Here is a 15,367-nt window from a genome sequence, read left to right as displayed (position 1 = left end):
CTATATCTTTAATTATTATTAAAATTTTTAAAACTCTCTGGGGCAAACGCAAAATGTTTGCACAACCTTTGCAGCCGCTAAACCTGTGCAAATGAGACAACCATGTAATTCACAAAGCACCCGCAAAAGGTGAAATGCACCCCAAATTGTGCTGTCAAGCAAATAGCATCTTGGTGCTCTTTTGCTATTTGCATGTATATAAATTAGTTACATACATTTGGCGCAAAATTGGTCCCTTTCTATGCAAATGTAACCTGACGCGCCAGATGGTTTGTTAAACAGAACCATCTGAGAAGTCATTTGGAAAAGGGCAGGCACTTTCAAAAATACTTGGCAGGTGATTGGATGGACCATCTGTCCATCACCACCTATCACCGTCTTACCTTGCGAGGCAGCTGGATTCGCAATGCTGATTGGTTCAAACCACTGGTGGTTCAGACATAAACGCCTAACTTGAAGCCTGACAAGATGGATTCTCGTGTGATCTCGTGATGTCCTGAACTTGCGAATCCAGGTGTCTTGCAAGGTAAATGCAAATGAGCCTCATTGCAAAAATATTCCAATTCACAAGGACCAGCGCTAATAGCCACATACAGTTAGAGTGAAATTATTAGCGTCTTATTAGGGAGTCGGTGGTAACTGAAACACACCCACCCACTCACTCATTCACCGACCCACCCACCCACTCACTCACTCAGTCTCATCAAATCTTCAAACTTATGAGGTACTCAATGATATTGAATTGATATTGAATGATATCAAGGGCGAAATCTTCAGTCAGACATTGGGGGGGATCAAGTGGGAAGGGGTGGTAGGCTTATCTCGGACTTTCAGCTAATTAAAAATAAAAATGTCCTGACAGCACTGATGGAGCTCAGGATTCATGCATAAGAACTAATTTATTACAAATAATCCCACCATATAAACCTGGAATCTGTGTGTAACAGCTGACCTGTGTAGATGTGTAGCAGAACATAGAACATTAATTACCATCAGATCCTGACTGATCGGTGTTAATGAAGTTACCGCTGCTGTGCCATGTGCATAAATGCGCACAGCCTCTTTCTCAGTTTGGAGACGCACTTATCGTTTCAGCTGCTGTGTGATGCTGCAGCCAGCTGTGACACACAGCCAGCTGTGGGCAACAAACAGAACATCAGTACTGAAGTTTCTGCGAAATCTTGGATACATTCAGTGACACCTGAACGACATTATTGTAAGATTCAGACATTAATCTAGCACATTTTAGACCTGTCTGAGTCACATTAATAGCTGTATTTTGACATTTGACATTTCAGTAGATTATGTTATAGATGTGAAATACTAGAGAAGTAAAAGAAGCAAAATACATGAAAGTTGGTTTGTAATTGTGGAGAGCTCTGTGTATGCACACCTCTGCTAATTAAAGACACACAATTTTGTGCTCTCTGCAGTTTTCATTATGTACCAATCTGTGCTGAAATGTGGAGAAAAGCCTGAAACACTGGAAAGCTGCAAAACTTTATGGGCGCATTTGTGCCGTCATATCATTAGAACAATATCTTTTGTGAATCGGAACTTGAGACAGGGCAGATAGCGATTGTAAATGATGTGCAATTCATGGTGCTATCAGCGGCCGCAATCCATTCTTTGTGAATTTGCCCCTCTGAGTACTGATGTGGATATCAGTGCTCTTCCATATACATGTCTGTAATGCAGTAGCACTAGACCTTTGGATCACCCACTCTAAATCTGTCTAAGGCCCTGGAAGGTAGATAGTACCCCACTGGGTCAGAGAAAAGCACTCCTCTCTTCAGTGTCAGCCCCAAGTCACTTCCAAATATATTCATGTGTTTGAGTTGGAGGATTGAGCGGTGCAACAGTCCATAATGTGTGCTCTAATCTCACATTACAGATTTCTTTTGCTACCCTACAATCTATGTATGTGATTTTATAATTTTGTTCCCCATGGAGTGTGCCAAAAACACATGAATGACCAAAATCAATTTGCTACTGCAAAATAAATCGATATTGCACCTCTCCATAGCTACATCCACAACTCTGGTAACTGGCGAGATTGAAAGCGAGTAGTCACCAACTATGAATGTTTTACTTTCCCACTGACTGCATTTCAACTGCTCGCTCCTTAGAGCTTAACTCTTGAGCCTGAAAACTAAAACCTGACCTCACCCAAACACCAAATATTTCTTTCCTAAACCAAACCTACACTAAATGATGACAAAACCAAAATCACACTTGATTTTTTCTTTTTTTACTAATAAATCTACTTTATAATATTACGTTTAAAAGCAAACCTGGTACAAACTGCAACTATTAAGTACAAAATTTCTCTGGGCTGACCCAAACTGGTCAGAACCAGCCAGGTCCCATTGGATTTGTGAACCCAGCTCTACCACTTCTTTCATTACATTTCCCACTCCCCACTGAATCTCATCATTACTGCCAGAGTTCCCGAGCCCTCTCCGGGTCTGCCATGGCCATGGTACTGAGATAGATTGAATTGGTCAGTGGTCCCATTGTAAATGCATTACTCTCACACTCCCTGTATTACAATCTTACCTCCACACTGAATCCCATTATTACTGCAGGAGAGTCAGTGTATGCATAGCACAGAGTGTATATGTGTGTATATATTAGGAGTCTATGGAGTTGTGATGCCTGTGTATCAACCATGTCTTGCACAGATCCATATGTGTCTGTGTGTATGATAAAGTCACAAACAACTGACACATATTGATATGCCTTTGTATAAGCAAGACAGTGTTTGTATTGAGTTAAGGATGTAATGAATAAAAATACAATCAATACCAGGGATAAGATTGTAACCAATATAATATATGGCATGTGTGAAAGTGTGTATGTGAGTGAGAGGGACAGAAAGACATTGATAAAAAACAGAGGTAAAAGTTGATACAACATCACTATCTTCTTATTAGTGTGCAGAGAGGAGACAGGGTTCAAGTACATGCAAGACTTACCCATCAGTGATGCAATCAGTCCCAGGATCAAGGGCAACATTGAAAAGAAGCTTATGCATTTGTGTGTACAGTGTTTGTGTGTGTGTGTGTGTGTGTGTGTGCATGCGCATGTACATTCAAGTGTGAGTGTGCAGACTTACCAGACAGCGATGTAATCAGTGACAGGCTCTGTCTGCAATAAGGTAAAGTTGATATAAACTCCATGTCCATGTGGAACAGAGATGAGCCAGCTACAGTCTTGGGAGTTGGGGTATTCATTGGGGTACTGAGGTGAATAGATCGTCCCGTTGTCAGCCGTGACATTATAGCCGCAAGGAGCTGTTGATGCAGAAAGTTATGAAATTATCTATTTGCGAATCTGTCACTTTTTTCTAACATGCAAGTCCTACAAAGATAAGGTTATATAGTTTACAGTTGAGAGATAACAGAAAAGGGGGAGACAGAGAAGGGAAATGACATTGTCCCCAGCCATCCCCTCGGTTATCAGGGTGCCTCAGATATTAGAAAATGTTTAAAATATCGACATCATTAGTTGTTCTCACCCTCACAGCGTGGAAATGGGTGGTTCCACTTCCGGTTGGTCCCGTGGAGGCATGTCAGAACTGGGTGTCCAATCAAAACATAACCAGGGTAGCACTGAAAAGTTACTGATTGGCCAGCACTGTAGTCACTGTTGATGATGTCACCATTGGGGAAAGGAAAGGGATCCTGGCAGTTTTGAAGTTGATAGGCTAAAGAGAGAGAGATGAAAAGAAATAACTGACATTGTAGAAATACTCCAGTTTAATTTCAGATTTGCCTAATTTTAACAGCTTTGAGAGACATATAAAATATAATAAGCTTTGGTTAACTAGATTGGTAAACAAACAGTTGAGAGATAAATATGTATTTTTTTCCACTGCGTAGCGTTACGCAGTAGCCTTTAATGTCTGCCTAAAAGTACCCAAAATGTGACTACCAATTGAAAATTGTGATTCATTGTATTCAAACCACTTTCCCATCTATAGCTGAGGAATTAATCTATGTCCTGCAGAGGCTACCAATAGTAAGTGCAACAACATTAGTAGATCTGATGATCAATCTCATCCCACACAGTTATCTGGAACATATATGCATGGCATGTCAGCACTTGCTTAAGGATATGTCAGCTTCACAAGTCTATTTAGGGCACATCTCACTCTGTATGAGTGTCATGGCAAACCAAGCCCCTCCATCAGATGTGCCATTGACAGATAACAGAGGTGATTGACTTTGGGAAACCAGCAGCTAGAAAAGGCTAGGGTGAAGGACAGCACCTCACAGCACAAGAGCAAGCACCCAAGACAGGGTTAGTACAAACAGCACTATATTGGACAAAGGCCTGTGAAGAGGTCTAAGAGACAGCCTAGTCGATGGTAGCAGAATCTAAGACTTTGGAGGGCACAGCATACAACATAACCAAGGTGCAAGATGTGTAAAGGAACACCTGTGCTGCTGCTGATTATGGGCTCAACCATCCCACGGCAAGATGGGAGATGCCACAAAGGATACTTGAGAATGACAGAACCAAGATCCGGTGGGACTGTTAGATGTAAGCATAAAAAAATGTTGATAAAACAAACTGGTCATTGTGGAAATCAAGAGTGAACATGCAAGTGGTGACAGATGTAGAGGTCCCATGTGAGAGCAACATCAAGGGGAAGAAATATACGAGGATATATAAAACCAAGGGGCTGAAAGAGGGACTAGAGAGAATGTAGAAAATGCAGGCCCAGTGCTGTTGGGAGTACTTGCGGCTGTGAAACTAAAGATTCCAGGAGCAACATTTACCATATCTGTCTCGAAAAGTGCAGTACATGCACTACAAAGTCAGAGCTGAGCCCTAAAACTAGAATCAGTTGATTTTATTAGCAACATGATGAAATGTGAGTGTGTATTGTATTCACACTGTTTTTTTTTATCCAGGACCTATCTCACTGAAGCGGATGTGCACCCGACTATTCTAGCCAATGGAACGCTAAAATGTCCATGCTACTAGAGAACTTCCGTTTTTGTTGCTCAGGTGGTGCAGAGGTAGAAGCACAGACCCAGGCTGGACCACTGCCAGTTGTGTTCATCAAACACAATCTGCACAAGTGGGGATTAATTAATTAATTAAACCTCTCTTTGTTTTGCACCCTCCCGGTGACAATCTTCCCTCTCAGGTGAAAAGCATCTGGTGTGACTACATTTATCTCAGGGGACACACGTCCACATCCTGCCCACGCCAACAATGGGAGTTAGCAATGACAAGGACTGCAGTGTGAGGGGACTTGGCCACTGCAAATTGTGAGAAAAGGGAAAAATGATTACGTGCATGTGAATGTGGGTTAGCTTATGTGTAAGTTAGTAAGTCTTGTTATAGTTATGCTGGCATATAGGCCCACAGTGCATCTCTTGTGTCTTTGATGTGAAGCACTTAGGGCTATAAGTAAAGCCTGCTGGACAAGATGCCAGTCTCTCACAGGGGCTTACTAACAATCCATCTCTTTTAATGATGAGAGGAAAGCCATGAGGTTTTTTAAGTCTTTAGCATGACTCATCTATGGATCAAAGCTCAAAACCTCATAGCAATATGTTTTTTTCATCCCACCCTTCATTTCTTGGTGTTGGGAAGGCTTTGTAATTTGGCCACTAGGTTTGGATGTTAATTTATTCAGAACATTTGAGGAGACCTTTTTTTTTTCCCTAAATCATTCCAGCGACCATCTTGTGATCCCTGCCCCAAGTCCAGAGAAACTACAGAGTTGGCTCAATTTGAATACAGGTCTGTTTTCTCTTGAGGGGCCACTTTCAACTAAAATAAGAGTGCCCACAGTAATCCTTCTTAGTTTGTGGACTTTTGTGTCTGATATTGACCTAAAAACAAATCACGATCAATCAAAATCACAGGTGAACTCACCCTGATAGGTTAGCTTGAACCCCGGCCTGTTCTCCGAGTGGTCACTGTAGAAGTGAATAATCGTCAGGTGGGTAGTACTTAGCAGAGGGGGTGGGATCTGCGAGCCAGTAAACTGTCCAATAAGAGCAGAGCTGTGCTGTGGTCCCGCCCTGACCTCCAGGAAGTCATGGTTGTCTTCAGAAGAAAAGTTTTGGAACTGAATGTGGGCTCCTAGAATACAAACACATAATAAAAAATAGACTACATACAATACATAATAACAATATATGACAATTACAGTATGAGTGTATGAGTTTTTATACTCAAGAGGAACTGCCAACATATTTTTCATTTCATGACATATTACTGGCCTATTTTATTTTATTGCATCTGAGAATTATACAGAAATAGTTTACATTGTTTTACTCTCAGTATGTACAATACAATATTTATGTATTTAGAGACTAATATGCATAAAGACTAAGTGCAATAAGTTTAAATAATTATTATTACAACTACATTTTTGTTGTCTGAGAAAATGATTAAAAGGGCCCTCACACACACGAGCATGTATACCATGCACACAGATACGAACAGTATCAAATTCAAAACATCAGTTACTGTAGCCATTAAACAGCACACACCATGTGTTAGCCTCCAATTAAACATGTGGTGAAGCTTTCAATAAACCATGTGTTACTGCTGCAGATTTTGTACTAAAAAGGAGGGTCTGTGTTTCCCAAGTACGCCAACAGACGGACTGAAAGTGACACATTCTTTTTAGGAATTCTCCCGCATCCCATAATACTTACCATATCCAGTTGGCAGGGTGATTTGCCAGGTGCAGTCCAGGTTGCCGGGGTAGTTGCCAGGGAAACCTGGACTAAGGATGACACCACTCATCTCAGACAACACCCCGCCGCAACGAGCTGACAACACAGGCACAGCAAACACATTGTTAAAACAGGCAACACATGAGCAATGTACAACAGAGATCATTACCTTGGCCTCTTTAGGAAGTTTACACCGAAGAAGCCAAAAATGGCACAAAACACAGCTGCAAGCAGCAACAAGAAGGAGTTTGATCACCTTTTAATAGATATTTAAGTACACCTTTTAATATCATATAACAAACATGGTTAAGTATATTGAGAACAAAAGGGACTGAAATTTATGGTTATGGATGTGTGATTGCTAATATAAAAATCAATGTCTGACAATTGTATTATTTATTATGTAACAAGTATGGTGTATCAGGATCATTCAAATGTCATGAAGAGAAAAAAAAACTTACGAAAAGGGAAACATTGTCTTTAAAATTACTTTTTGATGTTATCTGAAGTATATGAAATCAACTGTTAGGAGACCGAATGTAATTTTGTAAAAGTCAAATCGATACTTTATAGGAGCATGGGTGCTGAATTTCATTAAATCTTATAAAACCAGTGGTTTAAGAAGAATTTTTTAAACTTCATGGCACCCTACTATGATGCCCCCTTCTGTTGATAATTTTGCCATAATTTGGTTGATGCAAGTATGTCTGACTGAAACAGGAAATGCTGGATCTGACACCTATATGTACTGTACTGAATGGGGCTGTAGCAAGGCTGAGTTTATTTAGTCCTGACATGTCAAGTTTGAGTTTAAATGGAATTGGCTTTCCTAACCTGCTACAAGTTTTCACCAAAGGCTGAATTATTCAGGCCTAAACACAAACATCAATGTAATCAAGGCTGCAGAAGTTGGGAAACCTTGGCTCTCAGTACAAGGTACAAAATTCTGTTTGTACCCAGCAGGCATATTGATCTTATGGATCACTGACCTGATATCAGTCAAGAAGGTGCTTACTTCTACAAATCTGATTTCAAGCTGATAAAATTAAAAATAGCAATTAAGTTTTTGTTAAGACACTTTTTTTTATCACACTATTCATCATTTCCATTCTCTAATATGATGAAGTATTAATATTCGTATACTATGTTACTATGAGTGAATGCAGCGTCATCTGTATTACATCAGTGGACTGGTTCAGCAACTGACAGGGTTAGACTTAGTCTCAAAGTCTCAAAGAGATTATGCTTTACTGACTTGAATCTAAAATGTCTAAAACCATATCCAATTTAGCAGAATGTAAAGATTTCCACAATCTGACATGCAATCAGTGACTTAGATTAACTGATTAATTGATTTTTAAAACTGTCCTCAAAATGCAAAATAAGTCAGGATAATACATCAAACAGTGGCTTTCCAAAGATCCTGTCCTCATGCAACAATAAACCTGTACATCCCTTATTGACTAGAAGGCTGTCTGTCACTTTGTTGCACAAGCGTAAAAGTTCAATGTGTGTTGACACCTGCAGTACATTTTTTTCCCCATTGCATCGATCATTTATAACACAATCTAGCCAGCAAAGCAGTGTGTGTGAGAGTGTGTGTGTGTGTGTGTGTGTGTGTGTGTGTGTGTGTATTACCTATGCAAAGAGGAGGTGGGTAATTCCACCGACGCACAGTCCCAGGCATGCAGGAAATGTGAGAGTGGCCCTAGAAGTGATAATAATGTAAATTAGATTCAAGAGAAAAACTTAGGGAAGAAAAGAAGAATTAAAAGAAAAAAGTTGACAAAAAGGTGTTTGGTCTTTTGTTGGACAGTATTTCTAAGATTCTAAGATTGTGAATTTGTACTTCATCTAAGACAATAACGTACTGTATGTTTAATTAAAGTAAAGACGAAGCCAATGCAGAGATCCCATTTTAATGCAAGCTTGCTAATTGTTTGTGTCTGTAAACCAATTTTTCTTTACAACATTTAGTCTGCTTCTCAATAAAACATTACGGAATTAATATCAGACACACAAAAGCCATTACTTTAGTACAGTATGTACAAATATGTGTGTATGTATTTGATATACCTGTAACGTATATCCAGGTTCACAGGTGAAGGCCACTACCTCATTGACCATGTATCTGTCTCCTGCTTTAATGCCATTTGCTGGCATCATCGGCTCTGGACAGGTGGTAAGACCGACCGCTACAAAAAAAAAGAACAAAAACAGTATGAACTATGTCTTTACTATTATTTATTTCATCGTTGCATTTTTTTATGTATATGTTACTGTGCATGCTTTGCCTCCTGCTCAAGTCATGTGCTTTGGACAAATGAGCTAGATAGCAACTGTAAACAGACAAGAACACTGGTTCTAAAGTTTTAGACAACTATGCTCACATTGCTGTCTTGACTTTTATTATCAAAATCATCATGACCAACTAAACTTACTTTATTGGTTATGAACAACGGTGAGAGTTAAATCTTTTCTTCATCTGTTTGCTACATGAGATGTCCCACCACTATATTGACTGCAGAGTCATCCTCTACCCTGACGTTATCACACACACAAGAAAAACTTTGCTCTTCCTGTCTTCTTCCTTCACTTGTACGTGACCTTTGTCTTGACTTTAACACAGCATTACCCAAACGACAATCACAGCAAAGCACAGCAGTTTACCTAATTCTTATACCTAGCAATTGTTTGCATCCCATAGGATAAGACTGTCTCTAAGTAAATGAATGTTTTTTTAACACTTATATGTAAATTAAAATATTTAGATTAATGCGATTGAGACCCAATGTGGCAGATGAATTTATGAATGCTCCTAACGTTTTCTTTCTTAATACACAAGAGCCCGTTTATGAATTGACAGGTAGTACAAGAAAAAAGCTTGTACTTCGTCAATGGTGACAGTGTTCTTTGAAATATGCTTAAGAAATTGTTGAAGGTAATATAATGACTTTGGTTGAGTATTCCCAGAACAATAAAGGTTAAACACATCCTTAATAAGTTTGACAGCAGCAAGCCCTTTATCAAATAGCATCAGTAGGGGTGTATCTGTCTGTTTGTGTGTGTGTGTGTGTGTGTGTGTGTGTGTGTTTCACTTGGAAACTTCCGCAGGAGACTGCCCTAGAGCGGTTACCATGGCAACACAGGGGTGGAAGAGGGATAGAGAGTGAAAGAAGGGGAGAGAGAGGAGTAAATGTTTGTGTGTGAGTGTGTGTGTGTGTTTGCTTGTGTGTCTGGTCTTGTTGGTTCATTATCTACCTTCCTACCAGCAAAACGATGTGATCCCACTGAGCTTACAAGCACACACACACACACACACACACAGACGCACACACATATCCAGGTGCCCGAGCCCCTGTGTATGACATTTGTGAGTGTGTGTGCATGAGTGACTGTTACATGAGTGTGTGCTTGCATGGGGGGAGATGAGAAGGACTTTTTTGAGATGGAGCATAAGTGAGAAAAATGCATGAGACCGTAACTTGGAGACACACACGCATGCACACACAGAGTGTATTATTAGGCAGAGCATCAGCAGGCTGTCATGACAACTGATCAATGAAACTATTCCATTTGGCTGACCATCTCTCTCTCTCTCTCTCTCTGTGCTGGCAAACTGCTCCCTCTTTTCCCTGGTTATAAGAGAGCAGTGATGCTCTGTAAAATGCTGACAGTAACACAAACCACCCCACTAGGGCCACTAGACTACAACTAGACACTGTCAGCATTTAAGTCCAACTGACTAGATATACTACACTTCTTTTTCAGTTTACTTGAGGACAGACAAGGGGGAGGGATGTTTCGCTCTGCCCTTTTGGAGGAAGGTTCTTTAGTCAGCTTAACACGATGAGAACATCATCACCACAATCATTCACGTGTCCCCAGCAGATGATTTTATCCAGTTATACAAGCTAACACATTGCTGTAAAACTGAGAAGGAAAACTTTCAGCAGCACACTAGTTAAATGGTGGGTAAACTTGAGTGGCTAAATTTGGAAGGTGGTAAAATCTTACAAAAACATGTGAAGATGACAATTTTTGCATATTTTTAGCAATGAAGGAAATCAGTGTTGTGCCAAAAACAGTTCCAGTATTTCAGGTATTTGAGTTGATGATAATTCATCATGAATTTAAAGATCATAAAATGAAAACCATTGACAAGAGTCTCTTGCTTAAATGTACTGCAAGTCTGTTGGGGTAATTCAAGTTGTTTTCACTAAAGAGGAGATAAGGAGGAAATCATAATGCTGGTCTATGTTCTTATCACCTTCTGAAGAGGTAAGTTGCCAGATCTCTGCAAAACTTAGTGTTTAAATGGAAAAGTTAAAAGCATACTTTGTGGTGAGACCCCCTGTAAAGAATCTTTCAGGCAAACTTGGAACACATTCAGCTACAGAAAGTGTTAGCAGTCATTTTGAGATAAGCAAAACTACCATCTGAGACCTGCAAAAGCTCTTATGGTGGTGTAATGTATGAAATATTTTTTGAAGGTAATCTTGGAAAAACTTCAATGCTCAGCATGCTGTACTTGGACTTGGTTTTCTATGATAACAGCAAATGGCCAGCTTGCTGGCTAGCACTATGAAACAGCATGTAATGTGTTGGTTTTGCCACATAATAGCAGACACTGACTGACACTCAAAGGCAGAAACCAAGATGACAGATAATGATGCTTTATAATATACACCATATAATATACAAGACCTATCTATGTTTGCTTCTCCCTTTTTGTCCCTCTGACTTTTATCATCCTTACTTAACCTATCTCTCTGTGTTTTCCCTTGCTACACTTCCCTTTACTGCTGCAAAACATGTTCTCTCTCTGAAAAGGTGGAAAGAGCAGAGGTTATCATCATCAAGGCTGATCTACCTGAACAACATATTTTTTTCTGCTTTCTCCATCTGCAATAAAGACACAAAAATCCCCCCCCCCAAAAAAAACAACCAAAAAAAGATTTTGATTCAGACCTGGGACATTCGGTACATTGAAAATAGGAGTAGCCACAAACACATTGAAGCAAAAGACAAAAACACAATTAACTGTCCCCCAAAGTGACCATTCCTCTAGGTTTTCATTCCTAGTGATGGCATTCGACACACTGAGCCAACAAATACAGACCATCGAACCACAAAAGTGTGCACTTACCTCTACACACACACACGCTGAAAAGCGTGCGGACACACACTAAAACTCTCACACATACTCACAGAAGGGGACATGTTCATTGATCTAGAAATGATTCTAAGCTAAAACAACTACAAAGGACTAAAAAGCACAACCGTGACCTGACAGGTGTGTTATGTGTGTAATTGCATGATGTTAATATCTATGTCTATACCTTTATCCATTTACATATTTGTGTGTTTGTGGGCCTTTCCTTTGGACTTATGTGCATTATGACACAAGCAAAAGCATTTTGTGTATGTATGTGTCTTCGTCTATGTGTTTCTGTTGATGTCCCTCTAGGTGTGTGGTCTGTGTGTGTGTGTGTGCTCCAGTGCGGATCTGTGTGTGTATGCTCTCAGGCAGTACCAGTTCAGGTCACTGAGTCTTGTTATTTGATGTTGAAGGTTTGGCTGCAATAGTGTGTGTGTATGTGTATGTCTGTATGTTTGGGTGCATTTGTGTTTTCTGGTGAGAAGGGACCCAATTTTCACTCCTTAGTTGTTTTACTGCAGCCGCTATACTCTTTTTTTATACCCACCTCTCTTTCCTATCTATCAATCATCTCTCTATCTATTTGTGTTGAAAGCTTTAACTTACTTTTGTATTCAAGGTGAAAGCCTGCTGCCACCACGCTGATGTCACTCTGAAAGTGCAGTAGAAGCTGATTGGATGTGGAGTTAAGGAGAGCCGGAGCTGTTGTCCCTGTAAAACATAGAGGTAAATAAAGAAGACATGACAGAACCAGCCAGTGAGTTTTTCTGGGCTACTTCACAATATATGGCATATACTGTAAATATTTATACCTGATTATACAGTAAAATATCAAAAAAGCTTATGTAACAACACTGGACATATATAGTACAATTGTGTTAAAAAAAATACATGTTGGGTTTTCTACAGCAAGTGGGATTTTGACCACAAGTCTTGTTTAAATCCCAAGTCCAGCTGGGAAATTATGAGAGAAGGCTAATGACCCCTAACCCTCCACAGACAGCTAGCATTTTAGTGTCCTTATGTGAAGCAACCCTCAACTGCCCCAGTGAAGCTGCTCAGTGGCCAACACCAGATCACTGTGGTTATAGTGGGCAGCTCCCCGGTGTGCCTTCTTGAGAAGGGCAAAGTCATTTGTGTGTGTGCACTTGTGTGTGTGTGTGTGCTGCCCTATGGGCGGCATGTTTTATGTGTGATAGGTGTGTGACAGGTATGTGCTTGGGGCAGGTCACAGGGGAAACTCCGCTGGGAAATTGTAAAAGGTTAGATCATTCTTTATCCCTCCCTGTCTACTCTCTCTCTTTCTTTCTCTCTCTTCTTCTTTCATCCCTCACTCAGCTTCCGAGTGAGACTCCTCCCCTCCCTCCTTTCTTCACCTCATCTCACTGACTGTCTCAAAAAAAGTAAGAATTTTATGCATTTAAAAACATTTAGATATATATATCAGAATTTTGGGAATTACAACTCATCCATCATAGATATCCAGTGTGTATTGTATGTGTGTGTATGTGTGCGTATCTATAGTTTAAGACCTGTCATATCTAATTCATCATAGATCTTCACTGTGTGTGTGCATGTGTGTGTGTGTCAATCTGTGTGTATCTATAGTTTAGGAGCTGTCATATCTCATCCATCATAGATCTCCGGAGTGTTTGTGTGTCTGTGCATGGGTTTGTGAGTTTGTGTGTGTGTGTGAGCATATTGTCATACCAGAAAATGACCCTAATTTAGGAGCTGTCATGTCTCCTCCATCGTAGATCTCCAGAGAATCCCAGTTGTGCTCAGTGGCAAACGTCATCACTTGAATCTAAACAGAAAGTAAAACAAAATAAATGAACACATAAAAAGATGGGTTCTTAAAACAATAGTCAGGTGCCCAAATGAACATTGAAATAGGTTTTTCCTGCCATAATCATTTCTCCTGTTTATACTGACCATTAGAAGATCCCTTCATAATGCACTTACAATATAATTGATGGGGGCCTAAATTCACAGCCCTCCTTCTGTGCAAAAATGTATTTAAAAGTTTATCTGAAGCTAATATGAAGCCTCAGATTTCCAAATTAGTCAAATCAGGCAGATATCTTTAAACATTAGTCTTTTTAATGCCAAAGTTTCTCTTTTCGTTACTATACTTCCTCCGCAGCTCAACAGGGAAACACTGTCCAAGGAAACACAAAGAGGGAATTTGATGCTAAAAAGACTGTAAATGTGGCAGATATCCACTTGATATGACTAACTCAGACTGCTGAAGCCTCATATAAGCTTCAGATAAACTTTCAAATGCATTTTTGCACAAAATGACTGTGTGGACACACTGTGGATTTTGCTCCCCATCACTTACACTCACTGGCCACTTCATTAGGTACACCTGTGCAATCTAATGCAGTCTAATACAACAGCTCTGCCATAAATTTTACATTTACAAAGCTTATACATTTTCCGTTTTTGTTGACATTGTCAGAAAGGTGATAATTCTACTTTATGTTTATTATTGAGGTCATAGTGGGTGATGGTGGTGTACTGGAGTGCATTATATTTAATGGTGTTCCTAGTATTTTGTCCACTCCATTAAAATACAGAAGGGGGGAAAAATATTAGAAACACTTTTCAATATAATGCACTCCTGTACACAACCACCACCCACTACAACCTCAATAAATAAACATAAAGTAGAATTATCACCTCTCAGACAATAAAAAAAAAAACTGAAAATGTATAAGCTTCATAAAAGTAGAATTTATGGCAGAGCTGTTCTGTTGGATTGCATTAGATTGCACAGGTGTTCCTAATAAAGTGGCCGGTGAGTGTAAATTGAAAGCACATTTGAAGGGGATCTTTTAATAGACAGTATGAACGGCAGGAATGATTACAGTGAGGAAAGACTCTTTCAGTGTTCATATGGGCACCTGGCTGTTGTTTTAAGACTTGAAAAATTGTGAACCTATCCTTTAAGCTCCATGTTTATGTGCATCCCCCATAGTTAGTGTACATATATTATACATTTATATATAAGAGTGTACATATCTATACCTGTATCCCAGCCCCTTCACTGACATGGATCCTCCACAGACAGTTGAGACTGTTTGGGTATGGTTCTGGATAGCCAGGAGACAGTATTGTACCGCGACGTTCAGTCAAATTGCCACTGCAGGGAACTAGAACAAAGACATAAAATATGGATTTGTTGGCAAAGTTTATTAACTAAATAGCTAACAGATAGGACAGGTTGTTGGAATATGGCTCTGAATACCCAGGGACAATATGGTGTTCAAATTACCACTACAGGGAGCCAGAGAGAGAAAATATGATAACAAACATTATTTATGGTATAAACTGAGGTGACAGTTGAAGCTGTTTGCAAAAGCCTTGCTCTCAGCAGAGAGAGATTTCACACAGGCATACATTTAGTTTGTAAGAATTAATGTCAATAGCCTAACTCTTGCAGTTCTGGGTGATTCGCAGAGTCAAAAAGGCTAATTGCTTTTTGGAGCTA

The 15,367-nt window shown here is 39.7% G+C and overlaps 1 protein-coding gene across 1 annotated transcript in view; it reads right to left on the bottom strand.

Moving 5' to 3' along the window:
- The window catches only part of LOC121900087 (CUB and sushi domain-containing protein 1-like), a 431,770-nt gene that overhangs the window by 61,944 nt on the left and 354,459 nt on the right, over positions 1-15,367 (bottom strand). Inside the window, exons 37-45 of the mRNA XM_042416050.1 lie at positions 14,905-15,029; positions 13,582-13,678; positions 12,478-12,582; positions 8,787-8,905; positions 8,349-8,418; positions 6,690-6,806; positions 5,899-6,108; positions 3,521-3,709; positions 3,119-3,296 (exon numbers count right to left, since the gene is read on the bottom strand). Of these exons, the coding sequence (XP_042271984.1) occupies positions 3,119-3,296; positions 3,521-3,709; positions 5,899-6,108; positions 6,690-6,806; positions 8,349-8,418; positions 8,787-8,905; positions 12,478-12,582; positions 13,582-13,678; positions 14,905-15,029 (1,210 nt within the window). The remainder of the gene's footprint in view (positions 1-3,118; positions 3,297-3,520; positions 3,710-5,898; positions 6,109-6,689; positions 6,807-8,348; positions 8,419-8,786; positions 8,906-12,477; positions 12,583-13,581; positions 13,679-14,904; positions 15,030-15,367) is intronic.

The sequence above is a fragment of the Thunnus maccoyii genome, chromosome 1, assembly GCF_910596095.1.
Source record: "Thunnus maccoyii chromosome 1, fThuMac1.1, whole genome shotgun sequence".
In the NCBI taxonomy this organism is placed as follows: Eukaryota; Metazoa; Chordata; class Actinopteri; order Scombriformes; family Scombridae; genus Thunnus; species Thunnus maccoyii.
The sequence above is the reverse complement of the archived record's forward strand: the minus strand, read 5'-3'. Positions and strand labels throughout refer to the sequence as shown.